General features: G+C 52.5%; 2 protein-coding genes across 3 annotated transcripts; one reads left to right on the top strand and one right to left on the bottom strand.

Annotated features, from left to right (window-relative positions):
- Window positions 1-8,140: 8,140 nt before the first annotated feature.
- Window positions 8,141-25,209, bottom strand: LOC140902867 (SLAM family member 9-like). The gene is made up of 3 exons (XM_073323452.1): window positions 20,632-25,209; window positions 10,928-11,194; window positions 8,141-10,584 (listed from the first exon to the last, which is right to left on the bottom strand). Exons 1-3 carry the CDS (start codon window positions 20,714-20,716, stop codon window positions 10,448-10,450), a joined length of 489 nt encoding a protein of 162 aa, XP_073179553.1. The 5' UTR covers window positions 20,717-25,209; the 3' UTR covers window positions 8,141-10,447.
- On the top strand, window positions 14,638-19,893 carry LOC140902865 (uncharacterized). Of its 2 annotated transcripts, XM_073323448.1 has the most exons (3): window positions 14,638-17,156; window positions 17,623-17,739; window positions 18,512-19,893. In XM_073323448.1, the coding sequence occupies exons 1-3, from the start codon at window positions 16,077-16,079 to the stop codon at window positions 19,046-19,048; spliced, it is 1,734 nt and encodes a 577-aa protein (XP_073179549.1). In that variant the 5' UTR covers window positions 14,638-16,076; the 3' UTR covers window positions 19,049-19,893. The 2 variants fall into 2 exon arrangements, with proteins under 2 accessions (XP_073179549.1, XP_073179550.1); XM_073323449.1 differs by lacking the exon at window positions 17,623-17,739 and having other exon boundaries at window positions 14,641-17,156.
- Window positions 25,210-25,245: the final 36 nt, after the last annotated feature.

Genomic DNA, 25,245 nt, shown 5'->3' with positions numbered 1-25,245 from the left:
ACCTGAAGCAGTGCATTTGGTTTGCAGTGTGTCAGAGACTTCCCTTGGGAGAACACGCCTGACACATATCAATTTCTTTGTTAACTTGACGAACTTATATAAACTTGCAGCATCCAGCGGGCATAACTGGACACTGCAAGACGGAGGTTCCTCGCGTTATTTCTGGGACTGGAGATATTGGCTAATGTCATTCGCTGGGAGCAGCTTACATGCCAGAGGCTGCGTGTGAACGGCCCAGGAGTGGGGGTTCTCACAGCAGAGCAGGGTAAGGCTGGCTCCCAGAGTCAAGGATTGGAGTGGCCTAGCAGATCACTGGTCCAGACAACACCAGAGGGGAACGTCACACCTCTATTCACCCAGTGGGTGCAGGGCAGAGAATGGTCAAGGATCAGCCGTGAGACGGCAGGTCCATACTGCACACCACTGGCGGCAGCTTGTGGGGTACGGGCAGCTACACGCCGCAGTGCAAAGCAGGCTGTGACTGCACCATGCTGTAGCTCTGCACAGCCGTGAAAAGCGCTGGCAGCGGGGAAAGCCTCCAGCTGCAGGGAGCTTCCCTGGAGTCTTTCCCGCTGCCTTCCTCTGCCAGAGCCTTTCCCCACGTCCAGAGCCCTTCCCTGCAGTGGGGACAAGCTCTGGCAACAGGGACGCTGATGGGGAGGGACTGCTTGGGTCAGGAGCGGCGCGAGCGGGGGCAGCCTTTTCCTTTTCCTTGGCGCCTTTTCAGTTTTTACTCACCCGGGTCTCTGGCGGCGGGTCAGGGGGGAGCGGAGATAAAAAAAGGCACCACCCCCCTGGTCCTCACCCGGCGGCGCTCCGGGTCTTCAGCAGCACTTTGGCGTCAGCAGCACGTCACTCGCTCTGGTCTTCGGCGGCATTGCGGTGGGGGGGAGGTCCTTCAGTGCTGAAGACCGGAGCGAGTGAAGGACCCGACTGTCCTTTTAAATCTCCGCTCCCCCCTGTTTTTACCACTATGCCACTGGCTTGGGTGTACAGAGAGCTGTGTAGGGTACATACCCTATGGGGTCAGGCGTGTCTTTATGCACTTAAGCAGTGCCTCCCTGTCTACACTGCGATTTGTACCGGCCTAGGGGGCATGCAGTGTATGTAGTCTACCTATCTATCTACATATCCTGATTCGCTCTAGGGTCGGTGATGATCCTTGCTATGTGGACCACAGCGGTTTGCAGGAGCTGCTGCCTCTGCCATTGTGTCCCCCCTCCCTCCCCTCCGCATCTGGCCGGCTCCTTTATGGATGGCTGGGAAGTGGGGGGTGTTAGTGTGAAGCCCTCAGGCCGAGTGGGCCTGGTGCCCCAGCGAGAGGGATGAAAAGGGCTGAGTGGGTTTGTCAGGCAGCAGGCAATGCGCCGCACGAGGAAGTGATGCGTTTCCTGTGTCCCTGCATGCACCAGCTGCCTCTCGCCACAAAGATCTGTGCAGAGACACACCTACACACACACACTCCGTTCTCTCTGCCACGCACCTCGCATATCCGTTCTGTAGGATGCACCACAGCCATTGCCTCTCTCGTATCCTGTCTCACACGAAAACACACTCATTCTCCCCATCCCTTACACCAGTGGTCCCCAGGCTTTTCAGGGTCATGCCCCTCCTTACCGCTGTCTGTGCACCCCAGGAGCCAGGGCTGGGAGTGAGGCCACAGCTCCGGGGAGGTGGGGGGGACAGGGACAAGGGGGCTGAGGCTGGGGCCACAGCTGGGGGTGGGTTGGGAGCAGAGCCTCGGCTGGGCTGCGGCCAGGGACCCAAGACTGGTGGCGGGGCCAGAGCAGAGCTAGGATTGGAGCGGAGGTGGCTGGCACTCCCTCTCCACTCCCCCTGTGGGGCTGGCCCGGGCCGTGATGTGCCCCCCCAACATTCCTCTGTGCCCCCCTAGGAGGGCACACCCCACACCGGGACCACAGCCATTCTCATATGCATTTATGGCAGGGGGTCTCAACGTTTTTCTTTCTGAGGCCTCTGCAACATGCTATTAAAGCTCCAGGGCCCAGCTGGGCGGTGGGCGTGGATGCTCGGGGCTCTGGACATCTGCCCCCAGGGGGTGGGGTGAGCTTGGGGCTTTAGACCTGCAGGGCTGGGGGCTTGGGGCGGAGGGGGCTCTGGGGGGAGGGGACTCAGGGCTTCAGCCCCATGTGTGGAGCCAGGGATTGGGGCTTTAGCGCTGGAGCTCATGGTGTTAAATCCAGCCCAGTAATTCAGTTGTTGTTTTTTTCTGGAAAAACATCTTCTTTACCTATTCCCCTAGTCTCGGTGAATAGCTCAAAGGCACCAGCCTCTCCCCACAGCGGGCACGTGCATGCGGCTGCCAGTCTGCCAAGGCACAGCATTCCTTACACCCTCGTGCTTGCTGCGAAGGCAGCCTACTCTTATTGTTTTAAAGGCTTGGAGCCAGCGGATCGAGCTCACCGGAGACCTGGTAACCTCCCATTCGCCTGCTCTTTCCCCTCCAGCTAAGGTCTGGCTGCGGGGCTGTCATCTCTTTGCACTCTGCGGCTGCGTGAGCTGGGAAGGTGGAGAACAGCTGTCGTCTTGTATGACACACAGGCCAGGTGACAGGGCTGCTGTCAAGCAGTGGCTGTGGGGAGGACAATCCTTTCCTTGGCTGAGCCCTCAAGGGAACCTGCGGGGCTATAAAATTGCAGCGTAGGTGTTCAGGATCCTGCAGGCGAACCCTAAGGGCCCAAGCCCTGCTCTCAGTGACATGGCTTCTGTCACAGGGGCCTTGTCTTCACTGCCCAGTTAACTCGGGTGTTTACTCTTAGCCCTGTCCCAGATCTCATCCACACACAAGAACCTCTTATTCGAGGTGGTGGTTTACACCCAAGCTGGCTAGTCCATCAGGGGGTCTAGGCGAAACCCCGATTGCAGCTTCCAGATGGTGATCACAACCTGCTTCTGGACTGGTTTGGCCCCTGTCATCTGCGTCTCCTGCTTTGAAAGTTTGGGTCAGGGTCATCACTTGGCTCCAGGAAGGCGTCCTTCCTTGTGCAGATGTTCTGGGCCCACGGCTGGCCAGGCCAGGTTTGCCTGATGTTGGAATCCCATCACTCTGTGCTCATGGTCCTGGTCAGCGCAGGAGTAAACCTGCATGAGCTATCACCACTGCTCCATGTCTGCATGCAGCCTGCGCAATCTTCTTAGCAAAGCGCGCTGCTGTTTTCTCAGGGCAAGCTGCTGCCATAATGCCCTCCACTATGCCCCGTGCCCTCCATCTGCCTCCCCCTCTCAAAACGAGAGTGACATTAATGCCAGCGTTTGGCTCAGCGTAGGATCCATGCTGTTGCCAGTTGGAACGAAGGCCACGGACAGAAATCTGGAGCAATGCCAAGCCGGAAGTGGTTTACGTTACTGGGTGAAGACCACTTCTGGACATGTGGCCAGAAAGGAGGGAGACCTCCTCCCACAAAGAACTGCCAAAGAACTCGTAGAGCGCTGCTGCTTAACGCAGCGTGAAGAGCCACGGATATACCCCCAGAAGGCCTAGCACCTCTGAGCACTGGATGCAGTCATGCGAGGATGGTTTTGCAGATGTCGGCTCTCACCCAAGCTAGGCCAACTCGAGTGGTCATAGCTGAGTGCTGATCACTCGGGGAGCTATGCAGGGAAGACACCCCCCACAGACTCATAGGGTCTGGGTAACAGGTCCTTCGTTCCTGCCTTTGGACCATCCTTAGGTTCCCCATATTCTGGGACCCCGTCCTCAGTGTCAGTTAAAGCAGCCTCAGGGCTGCTCTATCTTGTCTCTGCTTCTCATGGACCCTGAGAAACAGAGAAGAGCCACAATGCAATGCATTCTGGTCACACCTCCCAATCCGCTCCCTACTCCAGGGTTTGGGAGCAGGGCTGGTGCAGACTTTTTACCCCAGCTCCATCCCAACTGGGGAGCTCTCTGCACAGGAGGGATTCTCAGAGGCCCATCCCACCTGTTGTAATGCCCTTTTATGCTGCCAGAGTGGCCTGAGTGTGACTGAGAGTCATGCCCCTATGCAGCTTTGAGCATCTGGGGGGGAGGGATAGCTCAGTGGTTTGAGCATTGGCCTGCTAAACCCAGGGTTGTGAGTTCAATCCTTGAGGGGGCCATTTAGGGATCTGGGGCAAAAATTGGATATTGGTCCTGCTTTGAGCAGGGGGTTGGACTAGATGACCTCCTGAGGTTCCTTCCTACCTTGATATTCTATGATTCTATGTCCCATCCCTGCTCCGTGCCTCAGTTTCCCCATCTGTAAAATGGGAATTAATCACACGTACCAACTTAATGAGGGGAGAGGAAGCTGTGAGGCTTAACTCTGGCTCACTAAACCCTCAAGCCAAGCAAGTTTACTTTGCAGGCATATTCCATCTACTGTAGCTAGCGGAAATTTTAGTGCAGGGTCCACAAGGCTAATCCGCACGCCAGAGCGCTGTAGATTTGCACCCAGCTTGCCTCAAGTTACCACTCCATGTAGATGAGCCCTTGGTATCAGTTCAAGCCCATCAGGACAGAAGACTGATGGTTAAACCTTCCCTTCAAACACGAGCAACAGCTGCTGCCCAGGCCTTCCCCCGGGTGTTGGTGGCATTTCCAGAGATACTGACCTGCTGGTGGCACCTTCATGTTTCCAGTGGATTTCACCTCAGAGTTCAGGCCCAGCGTGAACTGGTGCAGAAAAGAAACAGGCAATTAGAGCTTATGAATATTGGTGGTGATGAAGAAAAATAGTGGCCCTCACCTGCCCCTTTCTAAGGCGTTGTCTGTTGCTCAGTACTTTGGGTATTTTTTGGAGTTGTTTCCACAACCCTCCCCCCCCCAACAGTTTCAGGAATGTTAGCTGATAAAATTCCTCCTGGCTGAGGTAAGAGGGAATGCTTTCAGCCGTGCTCACAATAGGTGATCGGGATAGTTAGCTGTGGGGCTCATCGGAAGGTGCCGCTGAGGAATCCCAGGTGTTTATTAATGCCCAGGCAATGCCCTGTGCCAGGGTCTCTGTTGCTGTGTTATAAACTGAAAATGGGTGACAAAACACAACAAGCCAGGTAGATGGATTTGCAGGGAGCGGGGAAACACGATGCAGCGTCTGTGTGTATGGGCCAGATTTGAAATGTGCTAAGTACCCGCAGTAGAAGTCAATGTGTATATGACCAGCACCTCTGCAAATCAGGCCCCAGGTGCATTAGCCGTTCCGATAATGATGATTATTTGCATCCTCATCGTGCATAGGTGCCCCAGTCAGACCCGGGCCCCATCGTGCTAAGTGCCATACAAACACAGAACAAAAAGACAGTCCCTGCCCAACATCTCTGCTGAAATCATCCTAATATCTTACATTCCATGTAGATCATCATAATAGCTTGTTGCTCCAAAACCGCAGCCAAAGCATGGTGTTTTCACTTATCTCAATAATTCCTCCGAGGTACAGGACACTGACAGGGGCTAGTGTTCATCAGGTAGTGTTCAAATGTGTGTCCACGCTCTCCACGTTCACATTTGGGCTCATTTCTCAGCTTCCACTTGGTCCTATTGTCACAAGACTTTGCCCATCTCTCGCTCGAGCTGGAGTGCACCTGTTTTTGTTTGAGGCTAGTGCTTGCGAAGGGCAACAAAAATGATTAGGGGTCTAGAACACATGACTTATGAGGAGAGGCTGAGGGAGCTGGGATTGTTTAGACTGCAGAAGAGAAGAATGAGGGGGGATTTGATAGCTGCTTTCAACTACCTGAAAGGGGGTTCCAAAGAGGATGGCTCTAGACTGTTCTCAATGGTAGCAGATGACAGAACGAAGAGTAATGGTCTCAAGTTGCAATGGGGGAGGTTTAGATTGGATATTAGGAAAAACTTTTTCACTAAGAGGGTGGTGAAACACTGGAATGCGTTACCTAGGGAGGTGGTAGAATCTCCTTCCTTAGAGGTTTTTAAGGTCAGGCTTGACAAAGCCCTGGCTGGGATGATTTAACTGGGAATTGGTCCTGCTTCGAGCAGGGGGTTGGACTAGATGACCTTCAGGGGTCCCTTCCAACCCTGATATTCTATGATTCTATGATTCTTGGAGGGAGTTGTTCTGAGGCAGCCAGGGTCTCCAGGATCATCGACGTTTCCCGCCAGTTTATTGCTTTGTGGTACTGTGGGGTAAAGGATTTTCAAAGGCAAAGCTCTTTCTGGACATCAGCCCCTCGGGTGGCGGAATGCGTCCATGCAGCGGGGACCTTGGATCATACACCTGTTGTCTCTCCTGTTTACTGGAGGCATCTGGCCTCACTGATGCTGATGCAGTCCCCACGAGGTAGTAGAGCGACCATGTGGGAACCGGTTTCAAAGTCCCTATGATAATCCGACAGGACTGAGCTCAGTATCAGTTTTGTGCCATGGCTCAAGCGTGACTATGCTGTTCCATTCCATGTAGAGAGCCTTGATCCACGTTACAAGCTTAGGGCCTTATGCTGCCACCCCTGGAAAACATCCAGTGGAGGGCAACAAAAATGATTAGGGGACTGGAGCACATGACTTATGAGGAGAGGCTGAGGGAACTGGGATTGTTTAGTCTGCGGAAGAGAAGGATGAGGTGGGATTTGATAGCTGCTTTCAACTACCTGAAAGGGGGTTCCAAAGAGGAGGGATCTAGACTGTTCTCAGTGGTAGCTGATGACAGAACAAGGAGTAATGGTCTCAAATTGCAGTGGGGGAGGTTTAGGTTGGATATTAGGAAAAACTTTATCACTAGGAGGGTGGTGAAACACTGGAATGTGTTACCTAGGGAGGTGGTGGAATCTCCTTCCTTAGAAGTTTTTAAGGTCAGGCTTGACAAAGCCCTGGCTGGGATGATTTAGTTGGATTGGATCTGCTTTGTGCAGGGGGTTGGACTAGATGACCTCCTGAGGTCCCTTCCAACCCTGATATTCTATGATTCTATGATTCTATGAAGCCACATGAGGAAGGATCAGACTCTTACACATCATATTAAACTATTGTAAAGGGGTCACTTGACCCACCATTGAAATGTGGCCACCTCTGCAGTGAAAGACAGCAGCTGTTTTAACAATGCACAGCTACACAATACAATAGTAAAGAAAAATCCGGCATCATTAACATACTTGAAATGGAAGTGAAGGTTTACGGAAGGCAGAATGGAATTATATCCCATACTATCATAGAATCATACTATCATAGAATACTAGAATTTGTCCAGGGCGCTGAGTGAACACCCCATCTTCACGGGAATCTTTAGTTAGTTTTAATGACCAGAACAATGATATTTAGCTCTACGCATGACCTTTTTCATCCATAGATCTCAAAGCACTTCACTAAAGATGTCAGAATCATTATCTCCACTTTACAGATGGAGAAACTGAGGCACAGAACAGTGACATGACTAACTCAGGGTCACCCAGTAGGCTGAGCTAGGACTAGACTCTTCATCTCAAGAGTCCCAGTCCACGGCTCTAGCCACTAGGCCACACAAGTGGCTGATACCTTTGTTTTACATCCCCTCTGACAGCACAGTACCTTGTACCACCAAGGTCATCAGTTCAGTAGTTACTCAGAAGGAGGCATGCCACTTCCTGTGCGTTTCTTGGACGTCTCCTATCCAAGTACCTGAAGAGTCCCCACCCTGCAAAGCTTGCAAAATTCACCCTGAGCCTACGGCCGGTGTTGCTGGCAGACTGGGTGCCAGGTCATGCCAAGGCCCCAGGCCTCACTGAACACTTACAAATGCATAGCTGGAACCCATACTTGCTTACCTGTGTTTTACCATCATCAAAATAGATATTAGATGGTAAGTTGATAAGAATGTGTTTAGTGTTTAGACTTTATAAAATGCTTGTAGGATGCTGCATGTATTGATCTCACTTATAATCTCTATCCTCCATGGTATAAAGTTATCATGAGTGTTTGTGTTGTAAAGCTCTGTAAATGTGTAACTTGTCAAACAGGAAAAGCAGCATTGATTAAGGTAAAAGGCTCACTGAAAGCAAATAACAGGTTTCAGAGTAACAGCCATGTTAGTCTGTATTCGCAAAAAGAAAAGGAGGACTTGTGGCACCTTAGAGACTAACCAATTTATTTGAGCATGAGCTTTCGTGAGCATTCGATGAAGTGAGCTGTAGCTCACGAAAGCTTATGCTCAAATAAATTGGTTAGTCTCTAAGGTGCCACAAGTACTCCTTTACTTTTTGTGAAAGCAAATAGATTCATAGACTATAAGGCCAGAAGGGATCATCCTGATCATCTAGTCTGACCTCCTGCACATCGTAGGCCACAGAGCCTCACCCACTCCTGTAATAGACCCATACTGCTCCCCTTGGAAGGCTGTGCCAGAATGTCACGCCTCTGATGCTGAGAAACCTTCGTCTAATTTCAAGCCTAAACTTGTTGATGGCCAGTTTATGTCCATTTGTCCTTGTGTCCATATTGGTGCTTCACTTAAATAGCTCCTCTCTCTCTCCCTGGCATTTGTCGCTCTGATGTATTTATAGAGAGCAATCATATCTCCCCTCAGCCTTCTTGTGATTAGGGTAAACAAGCAAAGCTCTTTGAGTCTCCTCTCTTAAGGCGATGTTTTCCATTCCTCGGACCATCCTAGTAGCCCTTCTCTGCCCCTGTTCCAGTTTGCATTTATCTTTCTTAAACACGGGAGACCAGAACTGCGCACAGCATTCCAGGTGAGGTCTCACCAGCGCCATAGCACTGACTCCATGGGTGCGCCAGGACTGGAGCACCCACGGGAAAAAATTAGAGGGTGCTCCACACCCACCAGCAGCCACGCTTCCCCGCACACAAAGTGTGCTGCATCCCCGCTCCTCTCCCTCCCTCCCAGAGTTTACTGCCCCCGCCCCGCCGCTGCCTAACAGCTGTTTGGCGGCACTTAGGACTTTCGGGGAGGGAGGGGGAGGAGCAGGGACATGGCACGCTCAGGGGAGGAGGCAGAGAAGCGGCAGGGCAGGGGCGGGGACTTGGGAGAAGGGTGTGGAATAGGGGCTGGAAGGGGATGGGAAAAGGCGGGAAGGGGTGGAATGGGGATGGGGCGAGGGTGGTGCAGGGGCGGGAAGAGGCAGGGCCAGGGGGTTGGGGGGGTGGAGCACCCACCAGGCCGAGGGGAAGGTGGCGCCTATGACCAGCGCCTTGTATAATGATATTAACACTTCCCTCTCTGTCCTGGAAATACCTCGCCCGATGCACCCTAGGTCTGCATTAGCCTTTTTTCACAGCCACATCACATTCGCGGCTCCTAGTCATCCTGTGATCGACCAATACACCCAGGTCTTTCTCTTCCTTGTCACTTCCAACAGATAAATCCCCAGCTTATAACAAACATTGTGTTCTTAGTCCCTAAGTGCACGACTTTGCGCTATTAATGACATATTGTGTAGCATCAAAGGACTTTGTTGATTTCGTTCCTAACTCCCTCCAGGAAGGAGAGTGCTACACATGAACTCACCCTGAGTGCAAACACTCCCTGAGCGCGCTTGGATTTAAAAGCCCAATCCCTGCACAGCGCGTGCAGGCAGTGAAAGCTGACTGAAGAATTCATGAACGCTTAGAGAGCCTGGGTCCCAGCAGCAGAGAAATCTGACCTGCCCTCCAGTTTCACTTTGCTTTGCAGGTCAGTGTGGGCCAGATTCACACAGGGCTGCAATGTTTAGCACGGCTACATATAACGCTGGGTGCCCTGTCACCTACTGGAATTCTCCATCCTAAGCTGGGCGCCCAGAGCTCTGCATACAACACATGGGCAGAGCTCTGCACCCAAGGAGGGGATTTTCAGAGGCCCGCACGCTGAGCAGGCCAGGAGTGAAATGCAGAGGAAAGGGGTGGGGTTTAGGGCCCAGATTCACAGCTCCTATTGATCTGGGCCTTCCACCCCACAGGGACGGCTGGCACTAGGTGCCTCTCTCCAGCTGGGCCCCTCAGCCACGAACCCTCGCCTGGAGATCGGGACCTGAGCCAGCTCAGCCATTTCTCAGATAAAACCAGAGTGAGAGCAGGAGTCCCTAGTCCCCCTCACCTAGAGATCAGGGCACTCAGCTGGGATGTGGAAGACATGGGGTCAAATCCCAGTGCTGCCTGATTCAGAGCAGGACGTGAATCCAGATCTCCCACGTCCCCGTGGAAGGCCCTGTGCACCAGGCTGTTTGGGAGGGTGTCTCTCAGTCACTCCTATCCCAGCTGTTCCACTTTCTATACATAACTCCATGGTCGCTGGGCCAGAGAGAGACTCCGATCCTGGAGATGCCCCCCGCCCTGTGCCCCAGAACAGCCGGGCGGAGGATCCGGGATTGCTACTCGTTTGGCCGAGTCTAGCGCAATAGAGTCGCTGTGCTCCTGTTTCCTGAGGGGAAGGGAAACTGAGGCTTTTGCAGTGGGCGATGGGGCATTCTCATTCATTAGCTGGCTTGCGTGGGAAACTCCAGCCCGGAGGCAGGGGGATGAACCGCCACAGTGGAAGCTCCTCTCCTCTCACGGCCGTCTCTGCTCCCTCGCGGGGAGGACGTGCACCATGAGGATCCCGGCCAGCAGGGCTCCCAGCACCCCCAGCACAAGGATCCCCTTGGCGTGGCAGTAGGACAGCGCTGGGGTCTGGGGCAGAACGGGACCTGAAGGAATAAATCAATGTTTAGGGGCTTCGCGCCGTCTGGAAACCCAAATCTATACCGAGTGCCGGGAGCTCTGACTCCGAAGACCCCAGTGAGCTGGCATGCAAACACCCAGCTGTTCCCTTTGGGCCAGACCCTCGGTGCCCCCCAGCGACAGACCTTCCTGCCCAGTGCCAGGGTGGGGTGTAGGAATTGGGGAGTAGCCCCTTAAAAAGCCTGTGAGCCCACTAGTGGTGCTCACTGTGCCCCAGAACCCAGCCAGAGCAGCAGGGGGTGTGTACGAGCCAGGCCCGCATGGGCCCTGCTGCGTGCGCTCGAGTGGGGGGGATGGAGCGAGCGTCACCTTCACAGGCCACCTTGGGGGAGACGCTGGCCGAGCTGTTGCTGACGGGGTTTGTGGCCGTGCAGGTGATGGGCGAGTCCTCGTCCCCCAGTCTGTGCTGGAGCAGCAGGGATTCCTCGGTGGCGAGAACGGCGCCTCCTGCTGGACGTGTCCAGGCGTAATTGAGGTGCCTGGCTCTCTCCCCGGCGCTGCAGGTGAAGGTCACGTTGCAAGTGCCGTTCCCAGTCATTACAGGATGGACCCTGATCTCCGGCTTCGACAGTCGCTCTGTGGCCCAGATGGGGGCAGGAAATACAAAATAACTCTGTACAGAGGCTGCCGAGGTGAGAACCTGCTGCAGGCTCCCCCCGCTGACGGCCTGAGACTACAGGCCGGGGGGCTGACACACAGGGATCTCTCCCCCTAGCGACTTTCCCCCACGTGTGAGAGCATCACCCAACCTCACTGCGCCATGTGGCTGGGACAGGAGAGGTCACCTTCCGTAAGATAGCAAGTGTGAAAAATCGGGACACTTCGGTTTTTTTTGGGGGGGGTTGTAATGTTGCCTATATAAGACAATGCCCCTAATCAGGACATCTGGTCACCCTATACTTCCAGCCAGGGGCCAGATCCTGTTCAGCGGAGGGGTTTAGCTGCCCCCCACTCTCCCCAAGGGACAGATTCAGGGTCTGCAGGAGCCATGTTTGTAGACATTGTAGGCTTATGGCAGGACTCTGTGAATAGGCTGCATCTTTCCCTTTGTGTCTCCCCTACCCTGTCCTCCCCTGTCTCTGTCTATCTCTCGCCTTTCCCCAATAGCCTCCTGCTTATTTTCTTTAAGCTGTGAGCCCAAGCCCAAACCCTAGACTTCAGCTATCAACTATCCATCTCAATACACACCTATCTATCTATCTATCTATCCCCATACACACTCCGCAGATTGGAAGGCATGAGATGCACTGTCCTAGGGTTGGGGGTTCCACGACCACCGCTCCCAAGAGAAGGAGGCGGGTGGTGGTGGTCAGGGACTCTCTCCTCAGGGGGACTGAGTCATCTATCTGCCGCCCCGACCGGGAAAACCGAGAAGTCTGCTGCTTGCCAGGAGCCAAGATTCACGATGTGACGGAGAGACTGCCGAGACTCATCAAGCCCTCGGATCGCTACCCCTTCCTGCTTCTCCACGTGGGCACCAATGATACTGCTAAGAATGACCTTGAGCGGATCACTGCGGACTACGTGGCTCTGGGAAGAAGGATAAAGGAGTTTGAGGTGCAAGTGGTCTTCTCGTCCATCCTCCCCGTGGAAGGAAAAGGCCGGGGTAGAGACCATTGAATTGTGGAAGTCAACGAATGACTACGCAGGTGGTGTCGGAGAGAAGGCTTTGGATTCTTTGACCAGGGGATGTGTTCCAAGAGGAAGGAGTGCTAGGCAGAGACGGGCTCCACCTAACAAAGAGAGGGAAGAGCATCGTCGCAAGCAGGCTGGCTAACCTAGTGAGGAGGGCTTTAAACTAGGTTCACTGGGGGAAGGAGACCAAAGCCCTGAGGTAAGTGGGGAAGTGGGAAACCGGGAGGAAGCACGAGCAGGAGCGCGTGAGAGGGGAGGGCTCCTGCCTCATACTGAGAAAGAGGGACGATCAGCGAGTTATCTTAAGTGCCTATACACAAATGCAAGAAGCCTGGGAAACAAGCAGGGAGAACTGGAAGTCCTGGCACAGTCAAGGAATTATGATGTGATTGGAATAACAGAGACTTGTGGGATAACTCCCATGACTGGAGTACTGTCATGGATGGATATAAACTGTCCAGGAAGGACAAGCAGGGCAGAAAAGATGGGGGAGTTGCACTGTATGTAAGGGAGCAGTATGACTGCTCAGAGCTCCGGTATGAAACTGCAGAAAAACCTGAGAGTGTCTGGATTAAGTTTAGAAGCGTGAGCAACAAGGGTGATGTTGTGGTAGGAGTCTGCTATAGACCACCGGACCAGGGGGATGAGGTGGACGAGGCTTTCTTCCGGCAACTCACGGAAGCTACTAGATTGCATGCTGGTTCTCATGGGAGACTTCAATCACCCTGATATCTGCTGGGAGAGCAATACAGCGGTGCACAGACAATCCAGGGAGTTTTTGGAAAGTGTAGGGGACAATTTCCTGGTTCAAGTGCTGGAGAAACCAACTACGGGCAGAGCTCTTCTTGACCTGCTGCTCACAAACCAGGAAGAATTAGAAGGGGAAGCTAAAGTGGATGGGAACCTGGGAGGCAGTGACCATGAGATGGTCGAGTTCAGGATCCTGACACAGGGAAGAAAGGAGAGCAGCAGAATACGGACCCTGGACTTCAGAAAAGCAGACTTTGACTCCCTCAGGGAACTGATGGGCAGGATCCCCTGGGAGAATAACATGAGGAGGAAAGGAGTCCAGGAGAGCTGGCTGTATTGTAAAGAATCCTTATTGAGGTTACAGGGACGACCCATCCCGATGTGTAGAAAGAATAGTAAATATGGCAGGCGACCAGCTTGGCTTAACAGTGAAATCCTTGCTGCTCTTAAATACAAAAAAGAAGCTTACAAGAAGTGGAAGATTGGACAACTGACCAGGGAAGAGTATAAAAATATTGCTCGGGCATGCAGGAATGAAATCAGGAAGGCCAAATCACACCTGGAGTTGCAGCTAGCAAGAGATGTTAAGAGTAACAAGAAGGGTTTCTTCAGGTATGTTAGCAACAAGAAGAAAGTCAAGGAAAGTGTGGGCCCCTTATTGAATGAGGGAGGCAACCTAGTGACAGAGGATGTGGAAAAAGGTAATGTACTCAATGCTTTTTTTGCCTCTGTCTTCACGAACAAGGTCAGCTCCCAGACTGCTGTACTGGGTATCACAACATGGGGAATACATGGCCAGCCCTCTGTGGAGAAAGAAGTGGTTTGGGACTATTTAGAAAAGCTGGATGAGTACAAGTCCATGGGGCCGGATGCGCTGCATCCGAGAGTGCTAAAGGAGTTGGCGGATGTGATTGCAGAGCCATTGGCCATTATCTTTGAAAACTCATGGCGATCGGGGGAGGTCCCGGACGACTGGAAAAAGGCTAATGTAGTGCCCATCTTTAAAAAAGGGAAGAAGGAGGATCCTGGGAACTGCAGGCCAGTCAGCCTCACCTCAGTCCCTGGAAAAATCATGGAGCAGGCCCTCAAGGAATCAATTCTGAAGTACTTAGAGGAGAGGAAAGTGATCAGGAACAGTCAGCATGGATTCACCAAGGGCAAGTCATGCCTGACTAATCTAATTGCCTTCTATGATGAGATAACTGGCTCTGTGGATGAGGGGAAAGCAGTGGAAGTGTTATTCCTTGACTTTAGCAAAGCTTTTGACACGGTCTCCCACAGTATTCTTCCCAGCAAGTTACAGAAGTATGGGCTGGATGAATGGACTATAAGGTGGATAGAAAGTTGGCTAGATTGTCGGGCTCAACGGGTAGTGATCAATGGCTCCATGTCTAGTAGGCAGCCGGTATCAAGTGGAGTGCCCTAAGGGTCGGTCCTGGGGCCGGTTTTGTTCAATATCTTCATAAATGATCTGGAGAATGGTGTGGATTGCACCCTCAGCAAGTTTGCAGATGACACTAAACTGGGAGGAGAGGTAGATACGCTGGAGGGTAGGGATAGGATACAGAGGGCCCTAGACAAATTGGAGGATTGGGCCAAAAGAAATCTGATGACGTTCAACAAAGACAAGTGCAGAGTTCTGCACTTAGGATGGAAGAATCCCATGCACCGCTACAGACTAGGGACCGAATGGCTCGGCAGCAGTTCTGCGGAAAAGGACCTAGGGGTGACAGTGGACGAGAAGCTGGATATGAGTCAGCAGTGTGCCCTTGTTGCCAAGAAGGCCAATGGCATTTTGGGATGTATAAGTAGGGGCACTGCCAGCAGATCGAGGGACGTGATCGTTCCCCTCTATTCAACATTGGTGAGACCTCATCTGGAGTACTGTGTCCAGTTTTGGACCCCACACTACAAGAAGGATGTGGAAAAATTGGAAAGAGTCCAGTGGAGGGCAACAAAAATGATTAGGGGACTGGAACACATGACTTATGAGGAGAGGCTGAGGGAACTGGGATTGTTTAGTCTGAGGAAGAGAAGAATGAGGGGGGACTTTGAAGGGTTAATGTCTAGCTATTCCACCTGGAAGCAGGCGGGGCACACCCTGACTGTTTCCTAGGAGCAATGCACACATTGCTCTATCCAAGGACAAGGGCTAGATATGAACCCTGAGAACTTGATTGTTTGGACAGCAACTGTGGGAGGTTTCTTTAGCCTGGGCTCAAGGCCTGAGAACCAGGATTGTAGTAGATAGAGGATGGTAACTAAGCATATGAATCAACGTCATACATTCCTTTGTGTAGCAGTGTGTAATGCTTAGGGGGAGAAATATAATAAAAGGAGAAGGTGGAAGGCAGGGTGGGCAGAACAGCCCATCTCCGCTGACCAGCCTGTTTGCTTGCATAAAGCTGTGTTCTGTCTCATCACTGAACCGCAACAACTGGCGCCCAAACGTGGGGCCCTCAGCACTCACCTCGCCCAGCAAGGGTTTCAGACGCGTCACTCATCCACTTCGTGGATCCCGGTGAGTATTTTTCATTGTGGTAAGTATGGGAAGCTCCCTCTCTGCTTTGCAAGTGCAACACCGCAATGAGCTGCAGTATTTGCTGCGTAAGGCTCAGCATGACTGCCCGGCTCGAGAACTCACTCTCCTGCTACAGGAGGTGCGTGCCAAGTGCCCGTGGTATCCTGAAGCTGGAAGCTTTAAGCTAGCGGACTGGGAGCGATTGGGCCAGACATTGCACAAAGAGCCTCAGGCACCCGTGCAGGCTTTACATGCCTGGCACCTCTGCCGCGACGTGGTACAGCGTGTCGCCTCGGACAGACCCTCCCTCGCGAGGCTGGTGTTCTCGCCGCCCCCGTCCGCCCCTGCAGCCATCCCCCCTCCTGGCGATGCGACACAGCGTGTCGCCTCGGAAAGGCCCTCTTCAGCACCAACAGAGGAGCTGCCGATCCTGCCACCCCCGTCCGCTCCTGCAGCCATCCCTCCCCCTGCTTCGCCCCCAGTGCCTCTATTACCACCGCCTCCCTGGCCTTCCCCACCGGAGCCGAGCCGGTGTGTGATCACCCTCCCCCCATGGGGCCCCCCGGAGAGTCATCTGCATCTGCTCAGAAGCTTTCGCTGGTGCAACAAATGGTTCACGCAGCGAAAGCTCGATCAGATCTTACAGCAGAGGAGCTGGCTGATCTGGTCTCCGCTTGCCCGGTGACCTGGCAGAATGATGACCATGGCAACCCTGTGGGCACCTGGACCACTCTGCCATGCTCGGTGGTTAGAGAGGTAAAGAAAGCAATTCGTGAATTTGGCCTGACTAGCACCTTTGTGCGTGGTCTCATTGAAGGGATGGGTGCTGGGTACTCCCTAATCCCTGAGGATTGGAAAACGCTGCTGCGCATGATGTTGTCACCCAGTCAGTATGTTATTTGGCTTAGTGAGTATCGGCAGATGGCAGAACGCCAAGCCCAGGTATATAGAGAGCAAGGTATCATTTATGAGCATTTGGCAGGGGAGGGCCAGTTTGCTACTATTGAGATGCAGTCTCAGCTCCCTCAGGCCGTCTTCCCCATTATTTCCACCTGTGCCCAGCATGCTTTCAAGAAGGTCCCGGATTCAGGCAAGCCTACTAAAAGCTTTGTCAGTATCCGTCAGGGTGCCTTAGAGTCCTTTTTGGATTTTACCAACAGATTGCAGGAGGACACTGACTTTCGGCTGCCAGGGGAGGTCTGTGCCATACCTACACAGGTAATGGGACCTCTCCCTGCCGGCTTTGTAGGTCTTGTTCTCCCTCGCTCACATGCTGGGAAACAGGGCTTTTTTGTCATTCCAGGGGTCATTGATGCTGATTATACTGGCATTATTAAGGTTCAGGTGTGGACTCATCTTCCACAGTCGCTCCCGCGTGGACGGTCAATTGCACAATTGATTTTAGTCCCCTATCAGGTGCCAGCTGCCGAGGATCGAACTCGGGGTGGAGGAGGCTTTGGATCGACGTTGTCTCACTCGCCGTCTCACAGCGCGTCTTCTCCACTTGTTGCTCTGACAATGTCAGTCCGCCCCTCGAAACCTCAGTTAACACTTCTTTTAAATGATGTTCCTTTTACAGGGCTGGTGGACACTGGAGCTGACGTTACAGTGATTCGTGATCTGGAGTGGCCGGTTAGTTGGCCTACGGTTCCTTCTAAAGAGTTGTGGGGGATTGGGGGTAGCAAACCCGGGCGCCAAAGTTTGTCTTGGGTCACGGTCTCTAAACCAGGAGGCCGTGCCCTTGCTACAATCCGCCCTTTTGTGCTCCCTGTCCACCTCAATATTTGGGGCCGTGATTTACTTACAAAGTTAGACACCACCCTCGATATTAACATCTGATGGCTCTCCCCACCGAGGTGTAGTCACTTATCAGTTGGGTGACCCCCCTCGTTGGCATTCTCGTTTTACACTGCCTCAGCGTTCGGCACAGCGTTCAGAATTAGCTGCTGTTATTTTGGCCTTTCAATCTTTTGCTGATTGTCCCTTTAATTTAATTGTGGATACCCATTATGCTTATCAGGTAATTGATCATTTACCCCTTGCCCTCATTACCCCTCAGGTTGATGCAGACCTCCTTCACCTGTTTTTGTCTTTACAGCATCTTCTTGCCACTCGTCATTTCCCTTACTTTGTTGCTCATATTTGCAGTCATACCCCTCTGCCTGGGCCACTCACTGAGGGCAATGCACGCACCGATTGCGCGTTGCGTGGTCAGGTAAATTCCCTTTTTTCTGACCCCATTGAAAGCCATGCCTTTTTTCATCAGTCTGCCTCTGTTTTGGCCCGGCAGTTTCACATTCCTGCTGATCATGCACGTTCCATTGTTCGTTCCTGCCCCCACTGTGCTGCTGCTGCTCCTACTTTTTCTTATGCCGTTAACCCCCGAGGTACCGCAGCAAATCAGCTGTGGCAAATGGATGTTACTCATGTACCACAATTCCGCCCCTATTCATTTTTACATGTTTCCGTTGATACTTATTCAGGCTTCCTTTGGGCAACCCCACAACGTGGGGAAGCCACTAACAAAGTTATTCACCATTTGCTGGCCTGCTTTTCTGTTATGGGTCGCCCTTGCCAAATTAAAACAGATAATGCCCCAGCCTACTGCTCTGCAGCCCTCTCCACCTTTTGTGCCCGCTGGGACGTCCGTCTTAAACACGGAATCCCTTATAATTCCACGGGCCAAGCCATTGTTGAACGTGCCAATCGCACACTCAAAACCTTGCTAGATAAACAATTAAAACAAGGGGAGCTGCGTCTCCGAACCTTAGGAGACATTCAACAACAAATGTATATCCTCTTGTTTACTTTAAATAATTTAACACTGAATGCAGATCAGCAGACCCCTGCGGATCGGCATTTTCACAAATCTGAGGTACTGGAAAGACCGCGTGTCTTTTACCGTCAGCTGCCCGATCCACAGTGGCTGGGCCCAGCACCTCTAATCACTTGGGGTCGGGGATATGCTGCTGTGTCTCTCCCTGCAGGACCGTTGTGGGTTCCAGCCCGGTGCGTGCGACCAGCACTTAAACAACATGGCATGGCACCAGGGGCTGTCGAATCCCATACCAGAGTTTCAGCTGACCTTGGAGGAGACCGCGTTGCCCCCCGAGTCGACAATGGCGGGACGGAAACGGAGGAGGCGTAGCGTCCCAAGCCAGCCCGTGACATGGGGAGCAGTAAAAGCATTGGTCGCCACGGCTCAACGAAAACTGGCAGCAGATCAGCAGCCAGAAACTCCTAAGACTTTGTTTGTGGCGATTCTCACCCAAATCACTGCTAATTCTGTGATGATTGTGTGCCTTTTGTGCCTGTTATTTTCTGTAGGGGTTGGCTCGGAAGCGCCTCCCCCGTTACAAGTCCGAAGGAGAATAAGATACTGCTCTTTGCTTATGCTAATCTTTCCTCCCAGTACTCTAGCATGGCTAATTGGGGCCCGGCCAACTATATTCTGCCTCGCACGGCTATATTCCTTCACACACCGTACCCGGCCGGGGCTCACAATGTCACCTGTGCGCGTGTAGTTAACTGCACTAGTACAAAGGTGCCATTGGGCTGTCAAAAAATTTCTCAATCCCTTTTAAATTGTTCCCATGCTGTTAATGTTTCATATAATTATGGCCATATCATCCTACCATCAGGATGGGTTTTTACTTGTGGTTCATGTACCTTTAATAATATTCCTGCAAATTTAAGTGATGGCACCCTTTGCTGTCTTAGTAGAATGATACTTATATTGCCTTTTGCTGGTCACAATTGTAGTAAAAGAAGTGTACCCCTTTTAGATGATTATATTGCAGATGTTAAGCTTTTGGTTATTTTGTGTTTGTAATCATTGGGCTTATTTTTTGTTGTTGCTGTGTACAATGTATTCCTTCCTTGTTAAGACTTTGTAAAATTTTGCCCTGGAAAGCTCCCCAGGTTATGTCCTTGTCTGTCTGGGAGTTAAATAGCATGACAAAACAAATTGGCGGCTACCATGAGATGGCCAACTTCAATAAACAAAAAAAGGGGAGATGAAGGGTTAATGTCTAGCTATTCCACCTGGAAGCAGGCGGGGCACACCCTGACTGTTTCCTAGGAGCAATGCACACATTGCTCTATCCAAGGACAAGGGCTAGATATGAACCCTGAGAACTTGATTGTTTGGACAGCAACTGTGGGAGGTTTCTTTAGCCTGGGCTCAAGGCCTGAGAACCAGGATTGTAGTAGATAGAGGATGGTAACTAAGCATATGAATCAACGTCATACATTCCTTTGTGTAGCAGTGTGTAATGCTTAGGGGGAGAAATATAATAAAAGGAGAAGGTGGAAGGCAGGGTGGGCAGAACAGCCCATCTCCGCTGACCAGCCTGTTTGCTTGCATAAAGCTGTGTTCTGTCTCATCACTGAACCGCAACAGGACTTGATAGCTGCTTTCAACTACCTGAAAGGGGGTTCCAAAGAGGAGGGATCTAGACTGTTCTCAGTGGTAGCTGATGACAGAACAAGGAGTAATGGTCTCAAGTTGCAGTGGGGGAGGTTTAGGTTGGATATTAGGAAAAACTTTTTCACTAGGAGGGTGGTGAAACACTGGAATGCGTTACCTAGGGAGGTGGTGGAATCTCCTTCCTTAGAAGTTTTTAAGGTCAGGCTTGACAAAGCCCTGGCTGGGATGATTTAGTTGGGGATTGGTCCTGCTTTGAGCAGGGGGTTGGACTAGATGACCTCCTGAGGTCCCTTCCAACCCTGATATTATATGATTCTATGATCTATCCCCATACACCCCATCTATCTAATCTAATCTATCCCCATACACCCCCTCTATCTAATCTATCTATCTATCTATCCTTCTCTTTTGTTTATTTAGAGAATTCCAAGTACTGTAATATCTTGGTGCCAGTGGGAAGCCCTGGCCCCGGCCCCTCCTGAGCGCCTCCCCTCCCCGCCCCTGACACCAGATGATCTGGTTGCATCATTAAAAACTTCCTGTGAAGCCAGCAACTGGTTTGAAGTCCGCATTATCGCCTCCCGCTCCCTGTGCCTGCACCTCCCCCCATCCACACGCACCGCCCTGAGCCCATTCCCCGACTCCGAACCCCTCGGCCCCACCCTCACCCCACCTCACCTCCATATTGGTGCACCGAACAAAATTCATTCCGCCCTCGAGAGGGAACATTGGTTGGCAGTCCTGGTCGCGAACCACGCCACATACAGCCCTCGGTGGTGTGGCTAGAGGACAGGCACAGTGCATTCCATTCAGCTGATGTGTGGAAGGGCCTCCTAACCAGAAACAGGACCGGGCTCTTGCAGCATCACCCCACAGCAGCACGGTGCTCGCACCTCCCTGCTTGTTAGTGCCTTGGTCATGGGACAGTCGCATCAATAGCCCAGCTGTGTATGAAGCTGTTGCAGCCCCTCACGGCCTCTTTTCTCCCCCCTTCTCTGATCGCCAGGCACAGCCCAGCGGCCGGGTGCCACTCCTACAGAGAGTGTGTCTGGTGTCCCTCGGGAGAAAGGAGGCGGTTTGGCTGGAGCAAACATAAGGGGGATTCTGTGTTGAGGCTGCCGGATTCAGATCCTGTGAGTCTCTCTGGTTCCTTAGACTTCCCAGCCTCTGGTGCTTAGTGTCATCCAACAGGCTTGCCCTTAATTCTGGCTTGTATTTAGCTGTTTTGGAAGGGAATTCTGATGGCGCTCTGGAGTCTGCCAGTTTGCTGGGGGACACTGCAGTGAAATGCAGTCTAAGGAGCGGGCTGCCGGTCTGGCTTTCACCCCTTCCTTGCACCACAAGTGTGAATGGGATTCCCGGGCATGAGCTGAGGGTCTGGGTGGGGGCGATTTATTCAGCTGTGGGTCACATGCAAGTCACATGGTCCAAAGGCCTGATCTCCGAGGTACTGAGCGCTTCCAGCCCCACATGGCTTCAGTGGAGCAGCCGGGAATCGGTTCTCCACGTTGTTCCACATTTCCAAGCACCGTGCACCCGATCGGCTGAGCCCTTTGGAAAGCCAGGCCCCAAGGGATTTATAACCCTGTGTGATTAATGCCTCCATTGTGTGAGGTTTGCTGTTCCCTGGCACCGAATCCTCCTAGGGCAGGACAAGGAAGCAGCAAGCTCCAGTCCTGAGCTGGCAGAGGAATGTGCTTCAGACACATATTTGGCAGGGGCTGCCTTCCCCCTCAGCAGCGCCTCCCTATTGTGTAAGGATCCCATTCTAACAGCTGGCCGGGTGAGCAGGCTGGCTAGTTCTAGGGAGCGAGGTGCTGAGCTGGCCTGCTTGCTGGTTCAGATCGGACCCAGCCTGGAGTGTCTAAAAGTCACAGTGGCTAATGTGTGTCGACTTACCCAAGCTGGCTTTAATCTAGCTATCTCGGGCACTGGAGCAGTGAAGCTGCGGCCCGTGCCTGTGGCCCGTGAGTAATTACCCGGGGTTCCTGCTCTGGTAACCCGAGCTCCCCAGCTCGGATATATCTGCACAAGCTGCCTGTCACTGCAGTACAGACGGACCCACAGGCAGCTGGCCTCTGCGTGCAACGAGTTTGGTAGGTCTCTGTCCAGTGCCTAGTGAGCAAGAGGCAAAAATCACCAGCACCAATCGGCCTCTCTTTATTAAAAGCAAAGGAGGACTTGTGGCACCTTAGAGACTAACCAATTTATTTGAGCATAAGCTTTCATGAGCTACAGCCCACTTCGTCGGATGCATCCAGGGGTATTTTCCAAGCAAGAGTGCAAGAATGCAGCAGCCTCCCATGCTGGGAGATGCTTGTGACACCCCCAGGGGCAGGGAGAGTAAAAGGAATTGGCGCCAGGGCTAGATCTTCAGCACTTGCAGGGCGCTCGGCTTCTTTACCGCACATCCAGGGCTGGGGAAGTGAAACCCACATGCCCTGAGGTGAAATAGGGGCTGAGGAAGGCTCATTAGAATGCGGTTGTGTAATTAAACGGTTAAGATCCCACACCCACTCCCGTGGGAGACCGTGGGGAAGCCCCACCCAAATACTCATATGCTCTTGAGCTCCTGGTATTTGTGGTCAGGTGGAGCTGCAGCAGTTCTCTGGCTCTCACATGCCTGTGATGGGGGAAGACTTGTCTCAGGGTTAGAGCAGGGAGGTTGGGAGCCAGGATGCCTCAGCTCTGTTCCAGGCTCTGGGAAGGGAGTGGGGTCTAGTGGCCCCAGGGAGAGAGCTTTGAGCCAGGACTCCTGGGTTCTATTCCAGGCTCTAAATGTGAGTGTGGGCTAGTGGTTAGAGCAAGGGGGGCTGGAGGGCTCTTCCCTGGAGGCTGTGCTGACTGCCCGGATCCCCGCTGCCAGTGAAAACAAGCAGGCGGCTCCTTCCCTCTGAGGCTGCTGCAGTGAGTGGCCCCAGGCAGAGTAGGCAGGCCCTGCTGAAAATCCTTAGGAAAATTAATGGGTTACAGGACACCTCTCCCTCCCTGAAAATAGCTAGGTGGGAGAAAAACAAACAAACAGCAGGGCAGGGAAAGGGGCCAAATCCACTCATGGGATCCAGTCCTGGAGCAGGAACAGCTTGTTGCCACTGCTTCCTAGCCCCTCCACAGGAATCACCTGCAAGGCTGAGAGCAAGTGAGGGACAAGGGTGTGAAACGGAGAGCTAAGGAGGGCCGGGGGGGGGGGGGAGGGCTGCCTTCCTGCAGCTCAAGAGGCTATTCAAAGGAAGCCTGACTCAAAGGAAGAACAAGGAAGACTCGTGGCACCTTAGAGACTAACAAATCTATATGAGCATAAGCTTTTGTGGGCTAAAGCCCACTTCATCAGATGCATGGAGTGGAAAATACAGTAGGAAGATCTCTCTCTATATATACCAACTCTAAAAAGACCAATCTTGGCAACCCCCATATTTTCATGGTCTCTGTGTATATATAGATCTTCCTACTGTATTTTCCACTCCATGCATCCGATGAAGTGAGCTTTAGCCCACGAAAGCTCATGCTCAAATAAATTGGTTAGTCTCTAAGGTGCCACAAGTACTCCTTTTCTTTTTGTGAATACAGACTAACACGGCTGTTACTCTGAAGACTAACATGGCTATCACTCTGAAACCTGACCCAAAGGAGTCTTCCAGCATAATACCAGCCCCCACCCCTAGACTCCATTCCCCTCCCTGAGCCAGGAACTGAACCCAGGAGTCCTGACTCCGAGCCTCCTTGATTTAACACCCCATTTCCCTTCCGGGAGTCCTGAAACCCTACTCTGACCACTAGACTCTATTCCCCTCCCTGATCCAGAAATTGAACCCGGGAATCCTGGCTCCCAGCTCCCCGTGGACCCAATCCCCACTCTGGTGCCAGGTTCCACTTCAGCTGCTGATCTGTGATGAGTCAGCCCCATAACTGATTCCTCCAAAAAGGCCCTACAGATGTGTTTTCCTGGGTGACCCAAGCCAGCGATCTGGCAGGCAAATGTGAAGAATGCTTCCAGCAATATTCTGGCTGGCTTGGAATCTGCTCCCCAAGCAGCACTGACATATGGAGGGATGCCCAGAAATTCCATGTCAGTAGGGGAAGCAAAGGAGGCGTCACTTAGGGCCTGGGATAAGGGCTATGTGAAAGTTAGGGGCTGATATACACCCAGCTGCCTTTCCTGCTGCATGGTAATTTGCACTGAGTCTTGCTTATCTAGTTTGGACGCTCAGGGCTGCCAGCCCTCCAGGATTGCACTGGAGTCTCCAGGAATTAAAGATTAATCTTTCATTCGAGATTATGTCATGTGATGAAACTTCCAGGAATATGTCCGACCACAATTGGCCACCCTAGGGCTGTCCCAGAGTTGTCCTGCTGCATGGAAGCCATGTACTGCGTAGCAGTCACACGAACGAACCTGCTGGAAAATCCTGTCCTGGCCTCAGTGGGTAGGCTCTGTTAAAACTGATTGGCAGGCAAGGGCCAGAGCGTCTCTTGCCGTTAAAGATACAAGAGGGGCACCATGCTCCGGGTGCCGCACTCAGACAATGGCGCGTGGTGGGAAGCAGTTGCCTCTTTCCACAGTCATGCCCTTTGCACTGGGTTTCTGAGCCGGCACTTGGCCGTTTGCTTGGTCTGAAATCCCAGCGCTGTTTCCACATCTGTTCTGCTCAGGCTCATGGCAGAGATTTCTCTTTTGGATTGGGGCCGAGGGATGGGCGGCTCGAGAGCTGGCTCGCGGTTCATCTGGATCATGCCAAAACAAAAAGAGACAATGCATCAGCCTCATTGTCTCAAGCTGATTCAAACGCAGGCCCCGATGTGGGCCAGGGAGCGTGCAAGCTGGCTCTTTTGCACAGCCAGATTTCCAAATCTGAAGCTGTATTTGTATCAGCTTGAAACGATGGGGTTGGTGCACTTTGAACGCGTCTGAACTCGGCCAGTGCAAATCCCACTTCACTGGACTTGGCGTGGATGTCAGTGGGTGTTTCTGGGAGCACATACGTGTTTTGGAGTGTGCGAGGGAGGGGGCATGGTATGCACTTCCTGGAGACTGTATTAGGGCAGCAAGCACTGTATGCTGCATACACTTTTTTGCAGGCTCTTTAAAAAGCGCTCTTTTTATTTAAAGCCATGCAAATATATGCAAATTAGGCAAGCCCCTCCCCCCCGTGACCCTCAGTGTCTCAAAGCTCAGGTGCCCCTGTGCCAGCTTTGTGTGTGTCTCCAGAATGCTCTATGCAGCTGCTCTGGAAGTTTGCAAACTCCATCGTCTCCGATTTATCGTGCCAGAGCTGTGGTTCCTGCACCCTTCAG

The sequence above is a fragment of the Lepidochelys kempii genome, chromosome 24 (genome assembly GCF_965140265.1).
Source record: "Lepidochelys kempii isolate rLepKem1 chromosome 24, rLepKem1.hap2, whole genome shotgun sequence".
NCBI lineage: Eukaryota > Metazoa > Chordata > Testudines > Cheloniidae > Lepidochelys > Lepidochelys kempii.
Note: the sequence above shows the minus strand (reverse complement) of the source record. Positions and strands in the feature narration are given on the sequence as shown.

What these genes read in the sequence shown, in the direction of transcription:
- LOC140902865 (XM_073323448.1), top strand. Translation starts at nt 16,077, where the DNA reads ATGGGGCCCCCCGGAGAGTCATCTGCATCTGCTCAGAAGCTTTCGCTG. An exon ending in TTCGTGATCTGGAGTGGCCG is followed by an intron (nt 17,157 to 17,622) that starts GTTAGTTGGCCT and finishes TTGTCTTTACAG; the next exon opens with CATCTTCTTGCCACTCGTCA. An exon ending in ATTGCGCGTTGCGTGGTCAG is followed by an intron (nt 17,740 to 18,511) that starts GTAAATTCCCTT and finishes CTCTCCCTGCAG; the next exon opens with GACCGTTGTGGGTTCCAGCC.
- LOC140902867 (XM_073323452.1), bottom strand. Translation starts at nt 20,716, where the DNA reads ATGTGGCGTGGTTCGCGACCAGGACTGCCAACCAATGTTCCCTCTCGA. An exon ending in TTCGGTGCACCAATATGGAG is followed by an intron (nt 11,195 to 20,631) that starts GTGAGGTGGGGT and finishes TCTGGGCCACAG; the next exon opens with AGCGACTGTCGAAGCCGGAG. An exon ending in CCCCAAGGTGGCCTGTGAAG is followed by an intron (nt 10,585 to 10,927) that starts GTGACGCTCGCT and finishes TTATTCCTTCAG; the next exon opens with GTCCCGTTCTGCCCCAGACC.